Source organism: Pollicipes pollicipes, unplaced genomic scaffold, assembly GCF_011947565.3.
Source record: "Pollicipes pollicipes isolate AB1234 unplaced genomic scaffold, Ppol_2.1 Scaffold_7231;HRSCAF=8579_pilon_pilon_pilon, whole genome shotgun sequence".
Taxonomy (NCBI): Eukaryota; Metazoa; Arthropoda; class Thecostraca; order Pollicipedomorpha; family Pollicipedidae; genus Pollicipes; species Pollicipes pollicipes.
In genome coordinates, this window is record NW_023597034.1 from 6,550,996 (window position 1) to 6,578,036 (window position 27,041).

General features: G+C 58.6%; 2 protein-coding genes across 2 annotated transcripts in view; both read right to left on the reverse strand.

Moving 5' to 3' along the window:
• Positions 1 to 985: 985 nt before the first annotated feature.
• On the reverse strand, positions 986 to 9,910 carry LOC119109325 (putative protein kinase C delta type homolog). The gene is made up of 3 exons (XM_037232933.1): positions 6,875 to 9,910; positions 6,422 to 6,569; positions 986 to 1,115 (listed from the first exon to the last, which is right to left on the reverse strand). The coding sequence occupies exons 1-3, from the start codon at positions 9,669 to 9,671 to the stop codon at positions 986 to 988; spliced, it is 3,075 nt and encodes a 1,024-aa protein (XP_037088828.1). The 5' UTR covers positions 9,672 to 9,910.
• Positions 9,911 to 19,797: 9,887 nt separating this feature from the next.
• The window catches only part of LOC119109326 (ankyrin repeat, SAM and basic leucine zipper domain-containing protein 1), a 35,734-nt gene continuing 28,490 nt past the window's right edge, over positions 19,798 to 27,041 (reverse strand). The window contains exons 7-9 of the mRNA XM_037232935.1: positions 22,205 to 22,292; positions 21,992 to 22,048; positions 19,798 to 19,857 (exon numbers count right to left, since the gene is read on the reverse strand). Of these exons, the coding sequence (XP_037088830.1) occupies positions 19,798 to 19,857; positions 21,992 to 22,048; positions 22,205 to 22,292 (205 nt within the window). The remainder of the gene's footprint in view (positions 19,858 to 21,991; positions 22,049 to 22,204; positions 22,293 to 27,041) is intronic.

Sequence of the window (27,041 nt, forward strand, 5' to 3'; positions counted from 1 at the left end):
GGGCGCCGCCTCTGCCACCCGTGAGGCCGTCCGCGGCCCGGGCTCGATCCAGACGCGCCGTGCGGCACCCCGCGCCCGGTCCGTCGCGTCTGAAGGTGACCTTCAAGGGAGGCGGGGGGCTGGAGTGGCCGCAGGGTTTCGGCACTCCCAGGCTCAGGCGGGAGCAAGTGAGACCCAAACTTATTTGTACGACATCCCGTCCCCAATAAGTGTGAGTTACTCAGCTCAAAAATACTGGAAGTTCTTCCCAAGCTAGGAAGAGTCATGTTTAGTAATTTTCTCAGAGCAACGCCCAAGGGTCAGCGCTGAATTTTTCAGAGAGTTAGGGGGACCAGCTCCCTACCCGCACCGCTCCCCTGCCCCCATGCCCGTCCATCGCGGGCCTGTGAGGCTCGGGTCACCCAGTCCCGCGCCCTTCTCAATCAAAATAAGCGCAATCAAGTTTTGCATCCCGTTCAACACTTCCAAAAGTGACACAAAATCGCAATATTTGTGTAGGAGAGGACGAAATCGGCAAAGAAAACAAACAAGTAGAAAACCGAGCATCACATCCCATTCAAGACGCTCAAAATTGATGACACATGGCCGCAATACTTGTGTAGGAAAGAACAAAATCGATTAAGAAAACAAACATGCTGCAGGAGGCGACGAAACTGATACAGAAAACAGCGGAACGTACCGAAATGCACATAAATACAACGATCAATGTTTCATAGTTTCGTAATTAAAGGCCAGAGTGGCGGACTCCGCGTTGATGGAAGATCAACCGACTAACATCGAAAGCACTTTCATCGAGCCAACTCGAGCTAACTATGCCTTTGGCTTAACCGAGGTCAAGTTGAGATGACAGATGCCAACGACCAAGCCCATCAATGAACCGTCACGAGCCAATGCACGAGCAGCAGCCGATGGCCGTGACCGCGCCCGCGGATGACAAACGACGACAGCCATCGGTCAGTGTCAGAGTTTCGGTTCTGGGCGCGCCTCATCCCGGTCCGTTACTCAGCACCTGGCTCTGCGCGCGGCTGTCGCTGCCGCAGGTGCGGGTCGGCACGTTCCGGCGGCGGCGCTTCGGGTAGTGCCCGCCGGCGTCACTGTTTGCGAACAGCGCGTCACTGGCCGGGACACACGGACGGCAACGCTGAGGCGATCCGCAGAGACCATCGCTGCCGGGTGAGAGACGGACTCCAGGCCCCAGTGACGACCAAATGCTGGATCTGTCAGCTCCCAGGTAAACGCAACACACAGCGTGCTATGACTAGAGAACGAAAGACAAGATATTCTGTCAGCGTCGGTAACGGCCACGATGTAAGAAATGCATGTCGTTTTCAAGTTCGTAAGCCTATTACGCATTAGTCATTCCCTACGTGAAGGCCACGCAAGGGTTTTCAATTATGTTCTAAAATGAAGATTGGAGTGCGGACTGTGCTGAAAGTCATTGTAGTTTTTGCTGTTGCCATCTTCGAACGTTTTGTCCACTTCTGTACAGAATACATCTGAAAAGGGGTCGGCGTGCCATTTTTGGCCGCGCCCTTCGCCGACATTACCAGCGTGCATGTGCAACTGCCGTTGCCCGATCATCAGGGCACATGTTCAGCCAACCATCTACTCTGAGGATCATAACGGTTCATAGCTACGTTAAGTCATCCATGATCAATGGCTAAATTAATAAGCACTATCATATTGCATAAGTTGTTCAGTGCATTAGCGAGGAGCATTACTCGCACAGATCAGACAGTACTACCAGCCCTATTCCTAGGAAAAAAACAGGAAAATGGAGACGTAGTTAAGTTTATATTTTTGGCAACATGCCTTTATCAAAACAATAGCAGAAGTGAATTCAAAATTGCCTGCCGATGATCCTACTCCATTTTTTAGTTGTTTTTTTTTTAACAGCAAGTCACAGTTTTTGCAGGACACCAACATTCAGGGGATTAAACAAAGAGCGGTTGCCAGCCAACTTCTGCCTTAGCCCTATCATATCATCAATGTCTGAATCTATAAACCCTAACATATTGTCCATTCGGACACCGGACAAGTGATGAGTCACCGGCAGACCCTCAGGTCTTGATACCCATGACAAGTGATGAGTCGCCGGCAGACCCTCAGGTCTTGATACCCATGACAAGTGATGAGTCGCCGGCAGACCCTCAGGTCTTGATACCCATGACAAGTGATGAGTCGCCGGCAGACCCTCAGGTCTTGATACCCATGACAAGTGATGAGTCGCCGGCAGACCCTCAGGTCTTGATACCCATGACAAGTGATGAGTCGCCGGCAGACCCTCAGGTCTTGATACCCATGACAAGTGATGAGTCGCCGGCAGACCCTCAGGTCTTGATACCTATGACAAGTGATGAGTCGCCGGCAGACCCTCAGGTCTTGATGCCCACGACAAGTGATGAGCCGCCGGCAGACCTCCAGGTCTTGATACCCACGGCAAGTGATGAGTCGCCGGCAGACCCTCAGGTCTTGATACCCACGGCAAGTGATGAATCGTCGGCATGCCCTCAGGCCTTGATAATCACTCAGCCTCTGCGTAACTTTAAAGCCCCCGGGAAACTTACGGAAACACGATAAGCGGATATTTGGACAGCTGTTTTCCAGATCCGTGTCCCCACACGTGAAGAGCGTGGTAAGGAACATAGCAGACCACTCTTCGGCAATGCTTTCTTTCTTAGACGCCGCACAGGACCACCTAGCATGAGAAAATGAGCCAGCAGTTTCAGCATTCATTGTCACGTACCAAGATCGCAGATGTTTTTAAGTTGTGAGAACTTTTTGATAAGCTATGTGTCATGATCTAAGTAACTATATTACAAAGGGCTGCAATGAGGACTGCAATCCATCTTTTGAGAAAGAAAACCATGGATTAAAATCCCTTGTACATGAAAGGGCTTCAGGTTGGCTTGTGATACTCCTTGAAAGATTTTTGCCGATCTATTTTGTCCTGACAAGGCCCGAACGTCGATAACTCGTATCAGCGCGCTGCAGACACCGCCGGTCCAGATATCACGACATAAGTTTACAGTACGACGCCACGAACATCACCCAAGAGGCTTCAATCGCGCCGTGTCAAGCCTCGTGTCACACAACCGACGGAGCCTCGTCGGCGCACGCCGGTCACGACTGGCTTCAAATGAAAAGCTCAGGTAAGAGCCGGCCTTTTTCCGCGTCGAGCGCTGACGGCGCGTCATTTGCAGGAGCTTAGGTCCGTTAATTCGCCTCTCGCAACTAGGTCACGGCAAGGAGCGCCATCAGCCGGCGAAATTATAAGCAGCAGGCAGACATCGCATTGCTCAACTAAAAAGACACGACACAACTCAAGTGAATGCCTGCCGAGAAAATGCCGCCCAAACAAAGTCGAACACACAAAGACAGAAATGTTACGATCCATGCCAAACGCGAGACGCATCATAACCGTGACACGGAGCCCGCGTAGAACATGCGAAGACTCCGGCAGCGCCACGGCAACCCGCGGGCGGGTCGGCAAACTGCTCCGGCGCTCAAACACTTGGTAATCACCGCTGATCACAGATGGCGCGCCGCTCGGCGCCGATCACATGTCGATACACGCAAAAACTGCGCGTTTAATCGTCTCAGCACGAGGTGCCATGGTGACCGAAATGTCTTCGTCATATCCTGAAGGACTACAAAATTGTGAAGGGTCCGGAACTGAGAGCTTGAAATCGTCCATAAATATGTAATTCCCCACCAAAAATCCGGAACTTTGATGAAATGGAAACATTTAAACTCATAGGCACACCACACTAGACCAGAACGGGAGGTTTGACCGCTGACGACAGGTAAATAAGCTAAGGGTGACGACTGAAATGACCGGGACTAAGAGCAAATGGCTAGGAACGGGAGGGCCCTATGCCTCATTGACGACTAAAAACATAAAACAGGTGGCCACAAATGAGTTAAACGTACGAAATAGCACCATAATGACGGGAATCCCACCAACATGGCTCGGCAGCGACGGAAGATGAAGCCACACAAGCGATACGTGGCGACACGGGCCTTCGACGGCGGAGAGCGCGGCAGCATTGGCCTGTGGTGTCCGGATGCGTGGCAGCTCAATTGGCGCTGAAAGTCCACCTGCAGCGCAATTCATGAGCGAGTTCTTATAAATTACAGCCACTGTAAGTTGAACTTTGGGGCATAATAACTGCAACTTGCCTGAAGTTTGTGGACTTTGCGGGGCCTACCGGGTGTGGCGAAGTGGCGCGCTCACGGAACAGAGAATGAAACAGATGCAGCTACAGGCAGTGCACGGAATTCAAAGCTCCCTGCATCTGGTTGCTGCCGCAGCAACATCCCCTTAATGTCCTAAATCCTCACAACGGTATTCGTACGAATGGAGAAGAATCCAGCATTTCGTCATTCTGGAAAGGTCTCCAGTGCCTAAAATAGGCAAACTTGAAGTGCTCAACTTTCACGAGTCAGTTTCTGTTGTTCTGGTCATACGTTGGTCACTGTACATATGTTGATTTCGGATGTCACCCGTAGCTATGGACTCCGTCAGAATCCGTCGACACGCAGCTTCAGCCAGCTGCCGCAGCACGTGGTGACAAGCAGCAGACGAAGGCCGGCCGATGGCAGTTGTTCTGGTTGCCATGGTTACATCGCCCGGATACCGACGACAGAGTCAAGATTATTGACGGAATAAAGCCTAAAATCGCCAAGTAAGCTCTAATCCAAATCAAATGATATCTATCAAATGACTTCATGAAAGGAAAAAGAACGAGCTTAGAGGGTTGGTGGACAAGTCCAGCGCCAACACAATTGTAAAAACAGCTTGTCTTATCATACGTCAAGACATCCCGCGCTACGCAACAAGAAGTTTCCTACGATATCTTATCCGAGCTTCCCAAGGGAGTTGACACACCCAGCTCGTCGTCCGCTCGTCCTTCGATCAGGAGCTCGACATGCCACAACTGCGCCAGTGATGCGTGGAGGTGACGTCACGGCACCAGCATAGCAGCCGGGACATAGCGAGCGCTGGGAAACCGGCAGCCAAGTCAGCCGGAGACGGGACGGCCGGCCGGCGGCGGACAACGGCAGAGCGGCGACAGCCTCGCCACGCACGCGCGCACGGCCAGTCCCATGCGGCAGAACCTCCACTCACGCCGTTGTAACGCCGCACCCCGTAACCGTGTGGCCAGAAACCAGTTACAGCGATTTTTACTGCTCATCAGTCAAATCTCATGTAGAACTGACCTTTTCATGGCTCACATGCTGACACGGTGTGGTCTCAGAAACGGCGCCAAGTTCCAGTCTCGCTCAAAAGTCGTGCACAGGTGTGCTCGCGGACGTCCGGCACGGCCCAGCATGCGTCACCCCGCCAGACACCAGCCGCCTGGCGGACTGGCGGATTTCCACAGCGGCGTGCCGTCAGGGCCTGACTCATCGTCCAGGCGCGCGTCTTCCCGGACCTCCAGCGCGGACCACCGCGCCAACGACCTTGGGTGGCCCCGCTGGGTCGCAGCCGCGGAAGCAGAAGCGTTCTTAAACGGACAGCAGAGCACAAAATGCCAGATTTAAAAGACTGTGCCCGGTGGTTTGGTGTGCTTGTTCCAACTTATGCTGCACTGGCATTAGTAAAGCAACTACCAGGCGTGGTACTGGTATTTTATTGTTCTCATTCGACTGTGATCATCGGGTTTGGACACTCTTAAATATAGCTTTGGCGTATACACGACCATCTTTTCCTGTGACGGCGGCAGGTTTGATGCAGAACTAAGGATGTAAAACCTAACACTGAATTACATTGTACCAAACATTTTTCACACCGAACATCACGACGCCCTTATCACTTGCTTCCAGAACAGCCAACATCAAAATAAACGCTGCGCGCAGTTACCACCCCACAAATGAGTTCAAGAACCGCACCGAACTACAGACGCGTGCAAACGAGTATTGGGAGCTCGAAAGGATTCACAGAGAGGCTTCCCCGGACGTCGCAACATCTCGAAATATATGTAGCAGCTTATCTCTCACAGTCCAGTTACTAAGACCTGCGTGCAGCGCACCGCATCACCTAAACTAAGCACAGCGACCCCACCATCGAGTCGGTCTGCACTGGTCCGCTAACACCACGGCCGAGTCACCTGAGGCATTGAAGGCACATGGCCTGCGGTCTCTCCTGCCCGAGGTCCCGCAGGGGTCGCCCAGTTCGTCACAGCACAGCACGGGGGCCGAGCGTGGCCAGTTCGCGCGGCGCGCCCGTCACCACAGATTCACGAAGCGCTGTGGTTCACTTGGGATACCGCGAGAGCCTGCGTACCGCGAGAGCCTGCGGGATTCGCGGTCTCTGACAATCGATCGGCGGCGTTCCGCGAAGGAGCTGCCGCTGCTCAGTGGAAGCCGCAGCAGCTCATGAGCGCGCTGTCACGCATCCATGACCTCAGCTCGTTACCGTAAGCCGGTCACCTGACGCCCCGTCACCCGGAGAAGGCCTCCGCTCAGCGGCGTCCGCTCCTTACGGCGGCAGCAGACCACGCCGCTACACCTGTCCCGCACAGAGGACAGTCTTGGCTTCGACTGCCGGTCAGCAACAGCTTCCACTGCCAGCAGTGACCGACTACGGCCGGCCAGGATCACCGCGAGGGTGGTCGCAGGCTAGAGGCGCCGCGCTGGCCGCCGGGCGAACGCTGGCGGCCCTCCGCGCTGCGCCGGCCCGGCTGCCAGCCAGAGCTCGCGTCGTGTCCAGCTGAAAGCAGCTGGCCGCCGGACGCCGAGCGCTTCCGCACGGCTGGACTCGGCGAGCCGCCCTTCCGCGCCGGCGCCGGACTCGGAGTCCGTGCGCGCGGGTCGGGACTCCTAGAGCGTGAGCGGTGCCGCGACGACGAGGCGCCGTTGACTGGCTTACCCGCGCGGGGGTCGGGGCTATTCTGGCGCGAGCGCTCCTTGGAGGGCGCCTTGCCGTTGCTGGGCCTCTGTGACGCCGCCCGCGGGTCGGGGCTCCGAGAACGGGAGCGGTTGCGCGCCGAGCGCGCCTGCTGCACACCGAGCCTGGGCGACGCCGCCCGCGGGTCGGGGCTCCGCGAGCGCGAACGCGGCGCGGCCGACGAGCGCACGCTCCTGTCGTTAGAGCTGGCCGAGCGGTAGCCCGAGTCGGCGCCGTGCGGCCGCGGGCTCTTGGAGCGGTCGCGGGCCGCCTCCGTCGCGCCGGCGTCGGGCCGTAGGCTAGGTGAGCAGCCGTCCGTCCCGTCGGCGCCGCGGCCACCGAACACGTGCGAGATCTTGCGCAGCATGCCGGACGGCGAGGGTGCCGAGATCTTGCGACCCTTGGCGTTCAGCGGAGAGGCGCCTTGCAGCGTGGCCGGCGCGCTGGCCGGCGACGGTGCTGACACCTTGCGGCCGGGCGAGGGCGAGAGCGAGAGGCGCGGCTCCACGCGCGGCGCCACCAGGCCTGTCGGCGTCGGCGCAGAAATCTTCCGCTGTGGCTGAGGAGGCGCACCGCTCCCGGTCAACTTCCGGTTGTCGTTAAGAAGTTTGAGCACCAGCGCCTTGTCGGCAGGCAGGCCGTCCTCTTGTTTGGAGATTTTCCTGCCCGTCAGCTCCCCCTTCAAGATCTTCTTGCCGTCACCCTTGCGACCCATCTCCTGGAACATGGCCTCATTGACATAGGAGAAGTCGCCGAAGACGTCGTTGTCGATCGTCTTTAGGATCTCTTTATCGATGACGGTGAGGGCCGGCGCTTCACGCAGAAAGCTCTTATCGAAGCACGACCAGTCCTTTGCGCCCTTCAGTCTGGGCTTTACGGGCGGCGGCAGCTTCTTCTTCTCCAGCTTCTCCCAATTGATAGGTTTGAAGAAGACCTGGTCGCGGGTGTTGCCGGCCGGGCAGCCAACCGAGCCTAGCCGTTTCTCGGGGTCCTTCTCCAGCAGGAAACCGAGGATCTCGCGCGCTTGCACAGAGATGTAGCGCGGGTAGTACACCTCCTCGTTGCAGATGGACCAGAAGAGCTCGTCCTCGTCCGTGCCCGAGAACGGCGAGCGGCCAATCAGCATCTCGTAGAGCAGAATGCCATACGACCACCAGTCGACGGCCTGGTCATAGCGTTTGCCGCGCACAATCTCGGGCGCGAGGTAGTCGGGCGTGCCGCAGAAGGTCGAGCACCGTGTCTGGTCGGTCACGTTCATCCGACACAGACCCATGTCGCAGATGCGAGCGTGGCCGTCGGCGTCCAGCACGATATTGTCCAGCTTGATGTCGCGGTAGACCACGTGGCGCGCGTGCAGGTACTCGAGCCCGCAGAGTACCTCCGCGGCGTAGAAGCGCGCGCGGTCCTGGTCAAAGCGGCCCGACTGCTGGATGTGGAACATGAGATCGCCGCCGTTGAGGAACTCCATGACGAAGAAAAGATGCGACGACGACTGGAAGGTACAGAAGAGGTGACAGAGGAACGGGTGCTGGGTGCCGAGAGCAAGCACGTTCCTCTCGATCATTGTGCATTCGACATCGTCGTCGTCCAGCACCACGTCCTTCTTCAGGCACTTGATGGCGAACGTATGGTGAGAGCCCTTCATTTCGGCCAGCATCACCTTGCCGAAGCTGCCCTTGCCCAGCACCTTGAGCATCTGGAAGTCGTCGATGTTGAACTGCGGCTCCAAGGCGGCCGGCGGCGGGTCGATGATCGCCAGCGAATCGCGTCGCTCGGCCGATTCTTCGCGCGGCGGCAGCGGCACCAGATCCGCCGCAGCCGACTCCTGGATCGGCGTCAGTCTATCATCGCCCGCCCCGCCGTCGCTGGCGGCCGGCTTCGGCACCCTCTTTACCTCGTGCAGCAGCTCGTGCAGCCGCTTCTGGTCGATGCCGCACAGGTTGGGCAGCTTGCTCTGACACTTCTTGTGGCAGTTGAGGCCGCACGCCTCACAGCGCAGGCCCTGGCGGAAGAGGCCGTACAACAGGGTGCCGCACTGGTCACAGAACGTCGGGGACTTGTAGTTGTGTATCCTCATGCGGTGCGGCACGTTGATATTGAAGCGCTCGCGCAGGATCACGCTCTGCTCCGTCTCGGCCGCCGTGCCGGGGCACCGGCCCAGGATCTTACCGTGGCACTCGCGGTGCACGGCACATTGGCACAGCTGGCACTGGTATCCCTGCTTGCGGAAGCCCCACATGAATTTGTGGCAGAAGGCGCAGAAGGCGAACTGGCGGAAGAACTTGGCGATGAACTTGTGGCCGCGCACTTCGTGCACCTTGTGGTGCTTGACGGCGCCGCGTCGTGCCGGTAGCTCCGTCTGCGTCTCGATCTCAGTGCCTTCCTTCACTTCCACATCCTCGCCGTCGTCAGTGAGTTTGACCCGTACGTTCAGCCAGCCCGACGGCTTCAACTTCAGCATCACCTGCGCGTGGTTCTGCCTGTTATCCTCGCACTTCTGCACCAGCGTCGACGCCGCCACCGTCGTCTCCATGGTGGTGCCCGACTCAAACTCGAGCGTGATCTGGAAGTACGACTTGTCCTTCATCGGCACGACGAAGGCGTTGCGGAGCGAGTGCACGGTGAAGGTGCACTGGTGCTCCAGGTGCGTCTTGCCGTCTTCGCCGCGCACCGCCTCCTTCCGCGCCAGGTGCGCCTCCAGCCCCGGACAGTCGAGAATTTCCAGCGGGCCCTCACCGAAGTCGATGCTCCGCAGAGCCAGCGTAAAGACGGGCGCCATCTTGGCAACGACGTTTGTCAAACTGTTTGCGACTGCGGATTACCGTCCCGAGGAGGCGCTCCCGTCACCTCCAGGCGCGGTAGCCACGAATTCCCCGATCGAGCGGCGCCGTCCTGAGGGGCGACCTCGCTCCCACTCGTGGGTCACTCACCACCGTGTCAGCGAGCACGTGCCGCGAGTCCTGCCCGTCTAACGAACCACTCGCCACCGCCCGTGAGACCGTCCACGTGACGCCACCGCCGCGCGGTCCCGCCGGCACGGTCTCACCGCCGCCGCGCGCGTCGCGCCCGCCCGAGGACTGCACGGCCGGCAGCGGCCGCCGCAGACGCACACCACCGCCCTGCGCCTCACCAGTCCGGCAGAGGCGTCGCCAGGCTTCGAGCGCGCCCGCCGCCCGACCGACTTCGAATGTTTACGGGCCGCAGACAAACCGCACAAGAGCTCAGGCCGCGCGGCGATTAGCGCCAATCTTATCGGGTCAGCCGGCGCTGGCGGCGCACGGAGCGCGGAGGCGAAAGTGGCGCGGACGTGACGGCCGCGGTCACGTCCGGTGGCGACCTCGCGTGACGTCACCAGCCGCCGCTGCCCGATGAAAGGGAAAACGGGCGACGAGCGGGCGGACCGGCCGCGTTTTTCAGCCCCGTCCGGTATTTCTCAGTCGTCAAAGCGGGGGCGTGTGCTGAGCGGTGGACTTCCCGGTGACGAGGTGCTCTCCACCCCCATTACCGGTCCGCAGAGCTCCAGCGCGCGGGGAGGACGAAACCGCCATACGCTGCAGCTGCCCCCGCCGTTTACTGTCGGATTAGTGGCCAGCCCTTCACGACCGAGCGTCGTTGTCATCACGAACACGGTATCACGTCGCTGCCATACCCCGACGAACGACGCCGGATCGAAACACCATCAGCATGCAGCCTCCATGGAGCCGCAGTGCACGGCTGTCTGGGTCACATCAGGCGGGCAACGACCGGCGATATGGCCGCCGACGACGCTCTTCAGGTGGGGATGGCCCACTTCCACCGGCGCCGGCGCCGGCGCCGGCGGTCCGCCCCCAGTCCCCGGGAAACGGGCGTGGACTCCGGGGCGCCGGCCGAGACGAGCGGCGCCGGCCGCGGACCGGTAGCCGATCGGGGTCCGCGGCGGTCCCGGGCTCATTAGCCCCACACGTGGCGCCGCGCTACACAGCGGAGCGACACAGAACGTGGATGGGGCCATCACAGGGAACGACCAGGTGTGCTCGTAACGCGTTATCTCGGTTAGCTCCTGGTAGCAGCGTACACGCTGGGTGCAGCAGCACGGGCAGGGACAAGATTGCACAGGCTAGTGGGCTGGCGTCCTTGTTTGCATTTGATAATGAAATTCATTTCTGATGGCGTTGATGGATAAGGTCAAAACCGTCGACGGAGACAGTTTCAAATCCACAATTCACACTAAAATGAGTCAATCTGTTTAGCCCACGGACAGTCGTAGTGAGCCAGGCCAGTTGGGTTCACGGCCAGGTCAAATGACGTCGTGAATGTGCCCGTGACAGGTCATCACAAATGGACTACCCTTTGGGCTGCCAGAATCAGGCGATCAGGAGTAAGGCCAGTTGGTCGATGAACGTATCAATTGACTCGGCAAGCGCGACCCAACGGGAGCTCGGCCGCACTTCATCACCTCCCACTGCCAGGTCTGCAGGACCGCCGTCGCCTCGGCCGATCGTGACCCCGGCTGACCTGCCCGTGCCCCGACCGCGTCACCAGGAGACCGGCCCGTAACGGGGCGTGGCGGTCAACATGGCGGGTGAGGGCGTGACGATGTGACGCATCACAAACGGCGCCAGCCACGCGCCGCCCGCCGCTCGCCCCGCCCCGCCACGCGCCCCCACTCGCCTCACCGGTCACGTCAGGGCCCAGGCCGACCCACGCCGACGCCCGAGCCGTTACGCAAAACCGTCACGTGGGGGCGCTGAAATCGTGAGCAGCCGCACACCGCGAGCTTCTGAAAGTTCCCACCGGCGCGGTCCGAGGTGGAGGCCCCGGCTGACCCGTTGTGACAGTGGCGGTCGACACCTTGCGAAAATACTGACCCAAAACTCCGCGGCGCCCCCGCCTCGAGGCCTCATCGTGACGATAATGCAGCTGGCATAGGGGGTCCTTCCAGTCATCTGCAGGTCCGCGGATAGCCGCAAAGCATATTTCTGCACGGTGCGCTCTGCCTTGTTGCTATTTTGGAGCGCCAAGCGTGAAAGGTTAATCACATTCCATACGAGCAGAACCAAGCAAAAGGAAGCCAATCAAAGGCGAAAAGGAAACGCCAACTGCGCTGAGATATCCATGCTTGACATGTTACTATTCAAATATTTCATTCTGGTACTAATAAGCAGCGCCACTGCGCCAAACCTGTAGCCTGGGAGCCGATGTTACGCGAATAGCTCACTGCCGCATACGCTAGTTTGTTTCGTTTTCAGAAGCTCCGATGATAGGTTACGTAAAGTCAGGTCCAACATGGCGTTCCCAGGCTCTCCTCGGTAATCATATCAACAAACATCCGGAGCCCCTTCGAATGCGTGCCACTAAACTTCCAACGCGCTCCGCTCGCTGCGAGCTGGGGGGCCGCGCTGTGCGCTGAAGAAGGGCCTGAACGCCGCCGACAGCCATCTGCCATATTTAAATATCTATGCCGTTTCCAGAAGGTTGTATGGTCTACACTCCTACGTCAGTCTTAGAGCGACCTTTTCTCCCGTTATTGAAGTGGCGTGTCATGACGAGAAGAACACGATTGCCTTCAAAGGTGTGCCAGCAAACTGTGTCCGGCAGTACGATGGGTGGCGCTCGTGCGCTGAGGGAAAGCCGGATATCTGTTTCGTGCGTCGCAGTCTCTTGTGGTAAGGCAGGGTGCCACTGGCTTGTAGCAAATTACAACCTGTAATACACGCCGAAGCTGACGCTTAGAGGGCTACCAAATGTTCGTGATTTACGATCGGTTGCTACCGGTAACGATTGGTGAATCCAGAGGTGCACATTTTCAATGAAATGCAGAGCGCCTTTTAGCTCGTATCCACCCATTTCTTCCGTTTCCAGAAACTCTGGTGATATTGCAAATAATAAGTAAGTGTCTCCAATGGCCTCCTCTCCCATCCATGTCGATCCTACATTGCCGAACACACATTGAGTATCTCCCCCATAAAAAGACAATATCCCAGTTTGACTAGGCGAATAGGTAGAGTTATGCTTTGCACTGAACGGCCTATGACGGCAGTTGGAAGGCGTGTCAGTCTCCCGATATGATACGCCTTATCGCCGGCGTCAGGCAGGCTGATGTCTCGTGCAGGCTGATGTCTCTCAAGCAGGATGAGGTCTACGGTTCCAATGCCGGGATGTCTCCATGGCTCCTCACTCGTCGCAATTCGTTGGTCCGTCTATGTGCATTCGTTGCGCGGTTGGTCGTTATTCCACCCTGACCACCTCCCCTCCTGCAGACTCCCCAGATCTCCAGCGATTTCGGGGGTTCAGCGTTGGGAGTCGGGCCAAGTTGTCCCGCGCCCCTCCCCTCGTGGCGACGTCTTTGTTTCCCACACTGGGCATTGGCGCGGTTGGAAATGTTCTGCAACAACACATAACAACCAGAGTGGGACTGAGAAAGGAGCGACTCGGCGCGCCAGGAGTCCGCGGCCTGTCTGCAGCTGCGCCTCGTCGTCGTCGTCACCTCGTCGCTGCCGCGCCACGGACGTCGCAGCTTGCCGCGTCCAGTTTTATGCATAGCACATTACGATTTCATGCGACGGCCGAGCCCGGCCGACAAAAGCCGCATTTACAATGCCGCTCTCCGTCACTTCACGCTGAACGGGACCGAGGCGTGACGTACGCGGCACCGCGGTTTGCCTCCAACGCTCCGCTCTCTAGATACGAACGGTTGCCACCGTCCTCTCAGATGAGACACGTCACACAGGGCCGAGTCCTTGACAGCGCTTCTCAAAGTTCCTTATCGAAATCGCATACGTGCTTATCGTGACAGGAGCAGATGAGGCGGACTGCACGTGCCTAGCGCCTGTCATGCGCCCGATGTACGAGAGGCCAGGGCCGGGCACGCGGTGCACGGACCGGAGCCGTGCACGGAGGAGAGTCCTGCACAGAGGAGAGACCGTCAGAGAATCCTCTGCCGGTGGGTCGGAGCGGCGCGAGAATTCGGTTCGAAGCGACGAATGAGGAAAACATGGCGGATGCACGCGAGATCAGTTCCAACAATATTTTGATTCAGCGCAAAAATTAGCCTGAGCCTAGATGCACGTACAAGTGGCTTTCGCCAATGTCGAGGTTGTCTGCGCAAGAAAATCCCACACAAGTTGAAGGGAATTTCCTCCCAAAACGATGATTCGAAGGAATCATCGTCCCACTCCCGAATAGCCGGCGGAGCAGACGAGTCGCTGACCGACGAACGTCGGCGTCGGGTGCCGGCAAGCGGCGGGATGGTAAAGCTGGCTTTGTCCGTATCTAAAATGATCTCTTATTGTAAGCAGAGCCAGCGTTTCGACGTGACGGCGAGGAGGCATGTGAAGCAGTGCGGACTGGCCGAAATGAGCGCAAAAAGAAGCGGCGACGAAAAACAACGGCCGAAAGCGAGGTGTGGTGGCCACGTGCTGTGGATGTAACCCATGTCGCCAAAAGGAGGCCGTTCAACGTTTTCCATACAGATCTGTCGGAACTCGTCGTAATCAAACCACGAAGTCATGAGGCATTTCGCAAGATTCTGTGCATTGGTACCGTATGAATAAATTTATCGGCCACGATCGACTCGAATCAACGTCACTAACGAATGAATCACAAAGGCGTTCCACTCCTGATCGCCAAAACATGTCTTTTCGCGCAACACTGTCAGATTCTGACTTGCCATGTATCCACACGCTGAGTGAATTAGAATTGGCGAACGGGTGTCTTACATGAAAGACATGGACAGCAGCAAACATTACCATATCCCAGCACACCCAATCTGTCTCACTCATGTTGACCCGACCCCGATCTGCCGTCTTCCCACAGAGCCCTACCTCCGCTCCATCCCCGCCAGACATCAGCGAGCCCGGGCTCACACCCATCCGTCTGGCTCTGCCTCTCCCCCTCCCCGGCCTGCGGCAGCTCATCGCCCGACGGGGCTGCCGTCGGCGCGGCGGAGACCGACATTAACCCCAGCGAGGTCGGCTGGCGGCGGCGACGACGGCAGCGGTGACGGCGCACGGCGGGCCTCGTCCGCGCCGACCCCGGATCGGCCCCGGGTCGTGACGGCTATCTCGGACGCGGCGGCCGCGCCCCGCCCCCGGCGGCCACCTCGGGGAGCGGACTCTGCCCCGGAGGCGGCGCCGGCCCTCCCACGCTGCCGCCGGCAGTCGCCCGTCTCCGGGTCCGGAGTCTGCCTCAGCAGCGAGGCGACGTCCGCGGGCACCCAAGGTGACGCCGCACGCAACGTGGGAACAGGAAGCCCTAGACATCCGCCGCGATTGGGTAACGCGTGCCAAGACTCATCTCGTGGCTCTGATGGGGAGAGGGAAAGGGACGAGTGAGACGATGTCGTTCTTGTCACCAAGGTCACACAGTGGTGACGAACGAAGCAGGCGAGCTCAATTAGGACGTCCTCTCGAAGCGCACTACAATAACGCTCTGACACCTTAACATTTTGAGAGGGCTCCGGTAAGACCTCGGAGCGAGCGCGCTCATATTTGATGGCGTCATCTGGAGCCGCGCCACGACATGAATCGAACTGAAAGCAGAGCGCAGTCTGGGTTCTGGCCTCGCACAACAGGCTTGGACAGTGCCGCGACCATAAGCACTATCCGTTCCACATCCGCTTTTCTCTCGTGATACTGGAGTCAGCCTACTATTAGCGAGGAAACCAGAACAAACCAGACCAAACCAGAACAAAAACAAAGCCGGCCATTGGTTCAGGAACAAAAACAAAACCGGCCATTGGTTCAGGAACAGAACAAAAACAAACCGGCCATTGGTTCAGGACGAAACACAAAACCGGCCATTGGTTCATCCTGTTCCTCCTGTCGTCATCCCAAAACGTTCATTGATCCAGCACATACGTCTGAAACATAAGACCGCTAGTCCATCCAACCCTTTTCGCGCAATGATGCCGTGCATTATCCCGTCACAAAGTGTACGAAAACTGCATCGCTGATCAAACCAGTTGCTAGCCACGGTCCCGTCCCCCACGGTACCGTGTGGACGCCAGCACCAGCAGCGCACCTCGTTGGGGACCAGCAGTCGCCCGCTGACAGGGACCGCCGCCGACGCGCGCCTGGCAAAGCCCCGAGTCCGGGCATCAGGTCCGTTTCCGCGCGCCAGCCACGCGCAGGTCCTTCGACACTGCTCACCCATGCGTGATGAGTGGAATAGTACACGTGGGCGTTCAACCACTCGAATCGCATGCTGGGAAAGCCAGGACGCCCTGTCGGTGTGGTTTTGGCTCGTATCCATGACTCTGAGTGCGTGTCGGTACGTTTGATACACCCCCTGAGAGCGACAAAACGCATGCATCCGTATCATGATGTCGCGACACTATGTACGCAAGTTGGCAGCAAATGCGGCGAAGCAAAGCTAGCAAAGCTGCCGCCTTCGAGATACTTCAGGTCTCACGGGGGGAAGCCGTTCAAACCCCAAAACCGCGGCGAAGCAAAGCTACCGCCTTCGGGATACTTCAGGTCTCACGGGGGGAAGCCGTTCAAACCCCAAAACCAACGTACAGCCGCCGCGGGTAACGCGCTCAGCACGCCGCCCATCCCCAACCCGCACCCAGCGGCACGCAGGCACCGAGCACGCCAACAGCGAGCGGGGAGCGGCCGTGTAGACGAAGCAAACTCGGCCGCAACCGCATCCGGCAGCCGGGCCAACGCAAACGCGGGAGCGGGCGCGCTCTCGCATCGACCGTTGCCCCGGCCGGGATGCACGGCCTTGGCTTGTTGACCCAGGCACGTCAGCCGGCCTGGGACGGCCGGGTGGCACGTGACGGCCGCCCGGGCCCCGCTCGCCGGCCGCGGCAGCCTGCGGCGACGGCCGGCGCGGCGCTGGTCGCGCTGAACGGGTCGCTGGCCGTGCGGTCGACAGGGCAAACTTTTGGTCGTTGCGGTGCTGCTGCTGCTGCTGCTGTTGGGTGGCTTGGCGTTTCCAGTGGTGGTTCGGGCGTCGTGGAGAACGTGCAAGACAGACGATGGCGTTGTTGGGCGCTTGTGTCGCTCGAGATCGTGTGCTTGTTCAGGCCTCCGTAGCTTAATATCCGCGTATTGCAGCGTCCGCAATCCCCTGCATCAGTCTCAGATCCGCTGAAGGTTCCTCAAACGTCCGACTCCGCTCGTAAAACTTGTATTGCGTCGCGAACAACCCCACTTCAGGAATTCGTTCAAGAAAAGCGGGCGCCAGGTCAAAATAGCACCTCAATCCCCATTTCGCCGAGCAAACAGTCTGCTTGCATTCCCAATGTCATACAGAGCGGAAAGAGCCGCACGGGGACATCACGCCTTCCTCGCACGGCGTTTTCAATATCGGCGTCGGCGTCCATTGAGGCGCATTCTATCGCATTGACTGCCGGCGCCGCCGGGTGCCGGCAGGAGCAGCCGTCAGCGGACCGGCGGCTCAGCGCGGGATGAGGGCGAGGCCGGACAGGACACCGCCCGCAGCTTGTAACGAGTGGCTCTGGCGATCACGCAGCCCAGCTGGTGCCTCGCCACAGCATGACAGCACAGAACGATTTCGGGTGAACTGTTTCTGTACTGCAGTACGTAGTAAGAAGACCAGTACATGTGCCCAGGTCAGCACGCCAAGGCTGAAGTTTACAAACATGGGAGCTCAAGTTCCTGAACATACCGAAAGCACCAATCAAGTTTCACCCGTGACAGGATTAACCCAAGACGCTTCAATGGCTCCCTTCAATTCACTAGGTTAAATCACTGCAAGATAGCGTTTCATAGCCTTAAAGGGCTTTGGAGATATTGGAGCAAGAATCAGATAAGATGAAATAAGCTCACTTTAAACTATTGGTATACCTTAAAGTGAAAAAGACTGCTCTAGACCATACAATATCTCTGTTAAGCAAATATGCCCCTCAATATGTCATGATTTGATTACGTCATCGTACCTTGCACAACACTGAATGAGGGACAATTGACGGCCGTTTTACCTGGAAATCGTGCTTACGAACGCCAGATATGAACGACCCGACAATTATAGCTTCTGAGCCTTGATCGCCACATAGCCAATGGAATCGCACGATTTGAATGACGTTATTATGGCACCATGGATGCCTGGGTGACCTTGAAAATATGAAATATGAATGATGAAAATATGAAAATATGAAAATATGAAAATAATGAAAATAGAAATAGTCGCCACATCCTCCCGCGCGTGTAACTCAGAGACTAGAGGTTTGGGCCTTAAGAAGGGCAGGGCCGTGAACTACACCGCATGACCTTCAAGATGACTTTTTCAGTTCCAAACCGCACACAAATGTGGAGCACTACCTTTAAGCTGCGACGAAGCTGCACGGCGGCGGGAGGCAGCCTTCAGGAGCCTGACCGCGTTCGGAAGAAGCCGCTCGCGCCGCCGCTCCGTCCAACAGCAAGGCCGCGCGTCCACTTTCATCCATTCATCCATCATTCGGCAAAGACGCTAGTCGGGCGACCGTGGACCGCAGAGCTGTTGCGCCACCCGCCATTTGTGCACGGCAAAGGTCGGCCTGACTAACGAGAGGTCGGCCGGGGCCGGCCAGGCAGCGCCCGCGGCGCACGGTCGTGTGCTCGCGTCGGGCGCGCGGCGCTGCGGCAAACGCTGGTGTGAGGTCCGCGTTGAAGCACCCCGGTGAGGAGGGCGCGCGGCGCTCAGTGCGGGCGGAACCCGAGCATTGCCGGCCGGTGGAGGAGAGCCACACTTAAAGACGAGGTCGCAGAAAGGAGAAGAGCTCAGCCATGTCCCCCTCCCCCCCCCCCCCCACACACACACCAGCGGCAGCAGGTATCGGCGAACTACACAGCGCGCCCTCACATTCCAACACATTCAGGCCGCCGGCATAGAAGCGCTACGCCTTCGCAGCCCCAACCACCACTCCTCAGGGTAGGCACAGTGCATAACCCATCTCACCCGAGAGTGCGCACGCCTCCTGCCAGCCGGCGTGAACCCTCGCGGCGTCCCCCCTCCCCCTCCCTTCCCCCGGCGGACTACGTACTACTTAAGGCTCCACACGTGCCCTGTGAGACAAATGTAGCGGCGGAACGGGCGCCGAGATGGCGCCGGCTCCCGGAGCCGGCGGCCGCGCGGCGCGACCTCATCAGCACCCGGGGGCTTACTCGCCCGACGGCGCTGATAGCGGCCCGCGCCGATTGCCGGCCCAGGGGGTGGCGGCACGCCTGTTTTATGCCCACTCAACGTTCTTGCGAACTTCTAAATGCTGCGTGGGATTGTTCAGTGGCTATCGCCCGTTTGACAACGTATCAGAGGATTGAAGTGACGCACACAAATCGAGAGCAGATAACAGAGGCATTTGACACTTCTTCAAACACGAATCACACGCACACACAGGCACACAAAAGCGGGGCGAGGGAGTCCCAATGGCCCCGCAAATCAACCACGATCCAATAATTCAGACCGCTCCGATGCCAGCCGAATTTTTCAATTCGTCGTCTCGAAAGCAGACCGATCGAGCCGTTCTGGCACCGCCGAACCGCCAGACCACCCACCGGACCTCGCCGGCCGGACCGTCACGCCGGATCACCCACCGCACCTCGCCGGCCGGACCGTCACACCAGATCACCCACCGGACCCCGCCGGCCGGACCGTCACCCCAGACCACCCACCGGACCTCGCCGGCCGGACCGTCACATCAGACCTCATGGACTGCGCGCGCTAAGCAAGCCCGCAGATCGCAGACTCTGCCAACTGGGCCCGCCGAACGGCCCTCCGAGCTGGCCAGCGGCGCCGGCTGTACGGCCCGGCCGCCGGCTGTCCGCCCGGCCGCCCACTCCACCATCGATCGCTGCCGCCCCCGGAGCGGCCGCCGCCGCCGACGCGTCGATCCGGGCGCGTGCGGTCGCGACCCGAGGAATGACGACCGGCGGACGTTACTGCGTCGGTCTCCAGCCACCCGCACTGCCGGCCGGCCCGGATTATCCCGGTTCCATCGTCATCCGCAGGAAGGAATGCTCGTCGCGGAACATGGAGTCGTCCTACAGTCGGCCGTGAAGCTGGCGGGTCAGGATCGTGCGGCAAATGATGGACGCTGGTACATACGTTTATGACATTTTGAGCAGCCCCTAAGCCAGCCGTCCTAATACGGCCGGATGTCGCGGCTCCGTCTTCGCGTCATCCGCCACGCTGCCACTGCCATAGCGCCATCCGTTGGAGATGGTGCCCCGCCGACAGCCTCCTCGTCTGGGAGGTCGAGGCTCCAACGCCCACAGTCCGGACCGCAGTCCGCCCTCGCCTCACCGCTGCCGTCCGGGCCGGACAGGCGTCTTGGACGGACGGGACAGCTCCACCACGTGTCCGGGACGCCACACTGGCCCGGCGGCGCACGGCGGTGCTCGCCGATCGGGCCGGCCGGCGTTGGAGCGAGCCGTGGAGGCGGCGCGAGCTCGTTCGGCCGTTGGAGCGAGTCGTGGAGGCGGCGCGAGCTCGTTCGGCCGTAGGAGTGGGCCGTGGAGGCGGCGCGAGCACGGCCGACTGAAGGAACGGGCCGTGGAGGCGGTGCGAGCACGGCCGACGGAAGGATGCCGCGCCCGACCTACTCACGACGCCATTCGCGGGAATACGTACGGCAGACGCAGGTGGGCTTAATCACAGGCCACAGACAGCGAGCAGCGCACAATCATGCGCGGCCGCGTTCACGGAGAACCGACCCGGTTTAATCAAGGTTCAACGGGACGAAAACATTGTCAGAAGCCACGCCGCTACATTCAGGAATGAAGGAGCCGCGCGCAGAAATGCCGCTTTGATCCACACAGCGTAACGCCGAGAAAATCTCAACGCTCACCGCACGCAGTTCAGACGGCGGTAATGGCGCATCGAGCCAGGCGCGACGCCCCCCAGAGGCAATCCAAATTCGCAGTCAAAACAAGTTTCGACACAAACCTGGAGACGGGAGCAGCCGCGGACAACCAATCCGCGAACATTGCGGCCGCTGTTGCTGTCCGCCAGCAATCAGAGAGCTCACTCCTAACAGAAAGAACGTCACGGCGGTCGCCGAGCGCCGCCCAACGACCGTGCTTTGGACCGGCTAGCAGCAGCTCCGACAGCCGAGCAGCGCCGCTGTCTGACCAGTGACGCCAAAGCTGGTCTCTACGCGGCAGCTCCGACAGCCAAGCAGCGCCGCTGTCTGACCAGTGACGCCAATGCTGGTCTCTGCGCGGCAGCTCCGACAGCCGACCAGCGCCGCTGTCTGACCAGTGACGTCACCACCCACCTCCGCACTTCCCTAGAGTCACAACAACAGCATGCGAGGCGGTGGTTCTCGCTGCGGCCGGCTCCCGTTCGGCCGCGTCCATCGACGCTGAGCAGCGTTGCCACTCGGACAGTCTGACCGCCACGGCTGCCTGACGGATGCACACGCGTAACAAGCTCGGCAGCTGCCCGGACAGCGACGCCGGGGCTGCCGGGCCGGCACCGGTTGGTCAGTCCAGTCGGCGTGATGCAGTAGCAAGCTCGGCAGCTGCCCGGACAGCGACGCCGGGGCTGCCGGGCCGGCACCGGCTGCTCGGTCCAGTCGGCGTGATGCAATAACAAGCTCGGCAGCTGCCCGGACAGCGTCGCCGGGGCTGCCGGGCCGGCACCGGCTGGTCGGTCCGGTCGGCGTGATGCAGTAACAAGCTCGGCAGCTGCCCGGACGGCGTCGCCGGGGCTGCCGGGCCGGCACCGGCTGGTCAGTCCAGTCGGCGTGATGCAGTGACAAGCTCGGCAGCTGCCCGGACAGCGTCGCCGGGCTGCCGGGCCGGCACCGGCTGGTCAGTGCAGTCGGCGTGACGCGCGGCCTGATTGGGGTCCGGCTGCCCACGCGAGGGAAATCAATACTGCGAGCGCACCGGCTCGGCGTCGACGCGGCCGCGGCGCCGGCGGCCGGGCACCGTCACTTGCGGCGGGCGGTGACGGGGCGCCGCGGCAGCTCCGAATGTCGCCGCTCCGCCCAGCTGACCGTCCTGTGTCGCCGTGTGTGACCCTCCGGGCACTCGGCGGCCGAAGACAGCCCTCCTGAGCGTGTTCGTATTCCGCTGCTGGGGCCGGCGAGTCAGGAACAGCTGATCGGTGGCCGCGCGGCCTCCCAACACGCGGTCTTCGCCGAATCAACACAGGAATGGAGAAAGGGACGCGGCTCTCCCGCCACTTTCGTCGACTTTGGCCGCGCAGACGCCCAGTGGACAGCGCCTGAGATTGAAAGGGGTGCCCAGACTAGTGATGAGTCTGAGCTTCGAACGCCCTCGCTGTCCCTTCCCGTCGAGCCGTTCTTCACTTTGCAAACCATTCATTCACACCCCAACGGAGGGGCACGACCCATCCGCCTCCGGCCATCGCCGGACTCACCTTCTTCAGGTGCAGACTGAGGAACTTCAGCTCCTGATACAGACCGCGCAGGTGGCGACTCGTCTCCGTTGTCGTCTCGAGCAGCGACCTGGGGGCGGACGGTGCGTCACTTGAACGGCGCGGAACCGAAGACGGGGAACACACAGCCTGGACGCCGCAACACAGCGACGATGGAGGCAGAGGCTGGGACGCCAAACGTCCAGGCGACCGTCGGGCTGGAGATCGAACGGTATCTGCACCGGCAGTTCTACAACAACCGGCGCGACAAATTACAAGGCCGTTGAACTGACGTGCGTCGACAGACCACGAGGCAAAAATTATTGCAGGACAGAAGGCGTCACGGGTAGGTCCCATACCGTGGTCGCGAAGCGACATACACGCGCAGACTCGTGAAGCTGCACGCGGCCAGCGGCAGCAGGGGCAGGGGGACAAGTGAAGCGCGTACGAGTTCTGGTGACTCGAACACGACGCAACGGCGCTGCACGCATGCAAACCAGCGTAGAAGCGGAACATGCACGCTAGCTCGAGACAAGAGTATCGTAGCAAGGGCGGCGTTGACCCCCAGACGTGGTGAGTCCGTGTCGCACACCCTACAGGTCTGATGCATCACCAGTCAACGGCGCACGCGCTAAGTCACCGCGGCTTCCGAGGCGCGGACGAGACGTGCGCGCGTCGGCGCCCTCGTCGGCGCCAGCGTGTCGCGGCCAGCGCCGGTCGGCATCGTGAGCGGCGCACCGGGGCGCGGCGTCCCGCCTACCACCACCAGCCTGCCGTTGCCGCGACGCCGCCACCTCCAGGCCCGCCTCCATCTCAGCAGCAGGCGGGGGCGGCGCGATCAATGGCGACGGCTATGTTTAGCCACGGGAGGCCGAGGACGTTCATTTCCGATCCATCATGCTCGCGGCGGCGGCTCTGCGGTCGCAACGAGCGGCTATTTCGACGGCGGGCGTGGCGTCGCGCCGTCTAAAAGCGCCGGCGGGCGATGCGGCCGGCACGGCGCGGCATTTTGAGCGGCGCCGGTCGCTTGCCCGCCGCGTCATCTGCCTGACTCGTGAGCAGCGTCACAATCCCGCCGGGCCGGCGCATCGGCTCATTACAGCTGTCGCGAGCGGACTGCCGCCCGACGGCTGGACGCCATGAGGACTGCCGCCCGACGGCCGGGCGCCGTGAGGACTGCCGCCCGACGACCGGGCGCCGTGAGGACTGCCGCCCGACGGCTGGACGCCGTGAGGACTGCCGCCCGACGACCGGGCGCCGTGAGGACTGCCGCCCGACGACCGGGCGCCGTGAGGACTGCCACCTGACGGCCGGGCGCCGTGAGGACTGCCGCCCGACGGCCGGGCGCTGTGAGGACTGCCGCCCGACGGCTGGACGCCGTGAGGACTGCCGCCCGACGACCGGGCGCCGTGAGGACAGCCGCCCGACGGCCGGGCGCCGTGAGGACTGCCGCCCGGCGGCCGGGCGCCGTGAGGACTGCCGCCAGACGGCCGGGCGCCGTGAGGACTGCCGCCCGACGGCCGGCCGCCTCTAAAAGGCCTCACGACTGGCCGGCGCCAATAGCTAACGCTTTTAGCCGTGTCGAGTTTCTCGTCGTTGTCAGCCGTTATCCTGCTGTTTAGTAAGGTATTTGCCAGCTTTCATTTGACGGGGAGGCTGGGAGGGAGGTTTAGTGCCTCATATCCAGCATATCTCCCACCCTACCAGCCGGTCGGAGTCAGCCAAAGATGCCTGGCTCGTGCGATCCCGTCACATGCTAAGTTACCTTCAGACCATAACGCCATACTTCGAGTCCAAGGAAATTATCATCCAAAAATTCTTCCTAGTCGCATTGTCACCCTAACTAATGGCGACAATGCTGCCATATGGAGCTAACATGGACGAACAGAGATGTCTGCGACTCGTACAATGTACCATTTCGTACGTTTATACATACATTCCACGTTAAGTCGCATTGAAAAATGCTTTAAAACAGTTTTATCGACAAATACGTGTACTCGCGCCTATTTCTTTGGGACTGCTGCATCATTTGGCAAATCTATAAATGTCCAAAATGTACAGCATCTATCAAATAAGTTAGTGTCTATTAAACCTGTGCCCGGGGTTATGTGTGCCTCCAAAGTCATGCGATATCAAGACATAAAGCCTCGGCCTCAACGCGACAATGATTCAGGCTCCGGGAGCCAATTTCTACTAGTAGTCCAAACACATCGCCTCTCTTGCGTGATATCAATCTAGAAAGCGTGGTCGCGGAACTGACTACACAAAATGACGCATTCGATTCACAAACCAGGTTAGATTACGCAGCACAAAAGCGTGGCCCGGGTGGCCTGTAGACTGAGCGGACCTGTCATAAGCCAGTGACTCTCAGTGCGACTTACTAGAGACTGCAGAAACAGACAAAACGTCACGCATGAACACGGAACGGGCGGTGACGCTCAGAACCTCTTTCAAAGTTTAACTACGTGACGTCATTTTGACGTAACCCTTGGTGGCCCGAGGCTTAAAGGGAATGCTCCATATTTGTATGGGGTTTTGAACAGAAATAACATTTTTTTAGATCACCCGGTGCAGTTCACAGCCATGCACTTCATAAGAGCAAAACCCCTCTAGTTTCTGAGCTAAATGCCGGAAAAGATGTGCAGACTATTTCTTGCAGGCTATTTCAAGGCCACCAAAGCATTCATGACGTCATAATAACGTTGTTTAAACCCTGCCATTCCACTGGCCATGTCACGATCAAGGCCAAGAAAGTATAAATGTCAAGTCGTTCATATCTCGCGCTCGTAAGCACGATTTCCAGATATAACAGCCGTCAGTTGGCGCATGGTACAATGATGCAATCAAACAATGACGTGTTAAGAAGCAAATTTACTATACAGAGAAGATGTGTTGTCTAGAGCAGTCTTTTCCCGTTGAAAGTATACCAATAGTCACGAGAAAGCTTATTTTATCATATCTGATGGGTGTTTGGGCATAATCAAATGTGGAACATTTCCTTTAGATCGGGTACCTATGAGTTTGTCACACAAAGGGTTACTCATCAACACGGTAGACTGTCCGAACACCGGCGAACACGCCACACGCAATATGGCTTCATGTGGCCAACCTGTGACATCATCGGTTGACGTCTGACCTCCGCAGTGGGCGGTTTCTGGAAGGTTTTACAGCGGGAATAGAGCGCTAGTGTGGTTGTAATACTGTCAACGAACCTGCGACCACCTTCACGTGATTTGATTCTGGAAACCTTAGGATTTTTCAGTTTCGGCCACGAAAGGTAACACAGGGTTGAAATGTAGCGGTAATGCTCCCGATCAGTCAACTAATTAAACCAAAAATAATACGTCAAAAGAGCCATTTGCCAAACAAACAGGTCGTTGCTATTTCCTGTGCTCAGGGCAACAGGATTATGGCTTGGGTCAAACGATGCACTCGGGGTCATCTGCAGGCGTATTGCAGCTGTGTGCCTCGACCCATTTACCGCTAAATAGAACCTTTATGTTAAAGAGCACCACAGATAACAATGAAGCATGCACAAATACACCCTGAGTTTGGGGTAGTTTCTGAATTTCTACTGAACGCTCAAAATGTCTTAATTGACGTTTAAAAGCCCTGAATAGTGACTCGAGCCTCCATGCTGTAACTTAGTCGGAATTTTGGCAAAGATATTGAGAAGTAGATGCTCTGGTATGATTTTCAGCAAGCTTTTGAAGAAAATCCCAGCAATTAGGCTTGCGAGTAAGTCTAGTCTCAAAGCCCGTCATTCGAAGCTAGATACGACGTTGCTTCACGCTACATGGCACACAATTGTTTTAGAATCGAATGTATCATCGATATTTAACAACGCACTTGGATTTTGCCCATTCTCCCAGCTGAAATGCCATCTCATTTGGAAACTATGTTTTTGTTCTGTTTGGAGCAACAGACATGATCAAATCGCTTTATCCCACACTGCAAACAGTTTCTTCATCCGATCATTGTAAACCAGTGCGTCGCTTAGAACAACTACTCCAAGTATTATCTCGCCACTCTTATATTGCACAACAGATAACATCATGACTGCATGAACACTTCCCTCTATTGGAGCTAAAAATTAAGTCACGAAGCTGCTATGGGAGCGACAGCACCTTACATAGGAGGCCACCGGCGGAACCCGGTGCTCTGCTTCATGCAAAATAAATCTGCCCAAGGACGCAGCTCCACCGCTGCCGATACTCGTCCCATAAGGCAGTACAACAGGAGTAGCTGGTGCATGGCACAGACGTCCGTTAGTTGCTGGACGCCGGACTGCTAGTGGCTTCCTTATGCACCGGAGACCTTGCTACCAGCGGGCCAGGAACGTATTGTGCATCTCAGTGTCCTCACCTTCGTCATCAAGACAACGATTACATGATTTGCTGGATCGGTAATGCATAATTACTGGCCCTTTGGATGAAGAGCTGCTAAATTTTGAGAGCGTGCAGACCGTGCCACGCCTCTTCACTTAAGTGAGCATGCATGCACAGGAGTCAGGCTCCAAGGCTCGGGTTCAGAACCGTCTATTCCATATTTACTGACGTAATTTTGACCAGACCCAGGCTGACCAAACCGAAACTTTTAAGCACAAGCTGTCCTGCATTTGTTAACGATAACGATGGCTTGAAGATGATTTCGGATATCACTAATGCTATTCGTTCCTAAGATACTGCGATGAGATAAACAGGGCGTCTCTCCCCAAAATTTATGGCTAAGGCCAACTGAGCAGAGCACAGGGACTGGACTCGCGGCCAGTGCAGCCAGGCCGGGCGACCCCCTCCCACGTCGATCTCGCTCCGGCCCACGCCATCTCAAACCTGTCCGC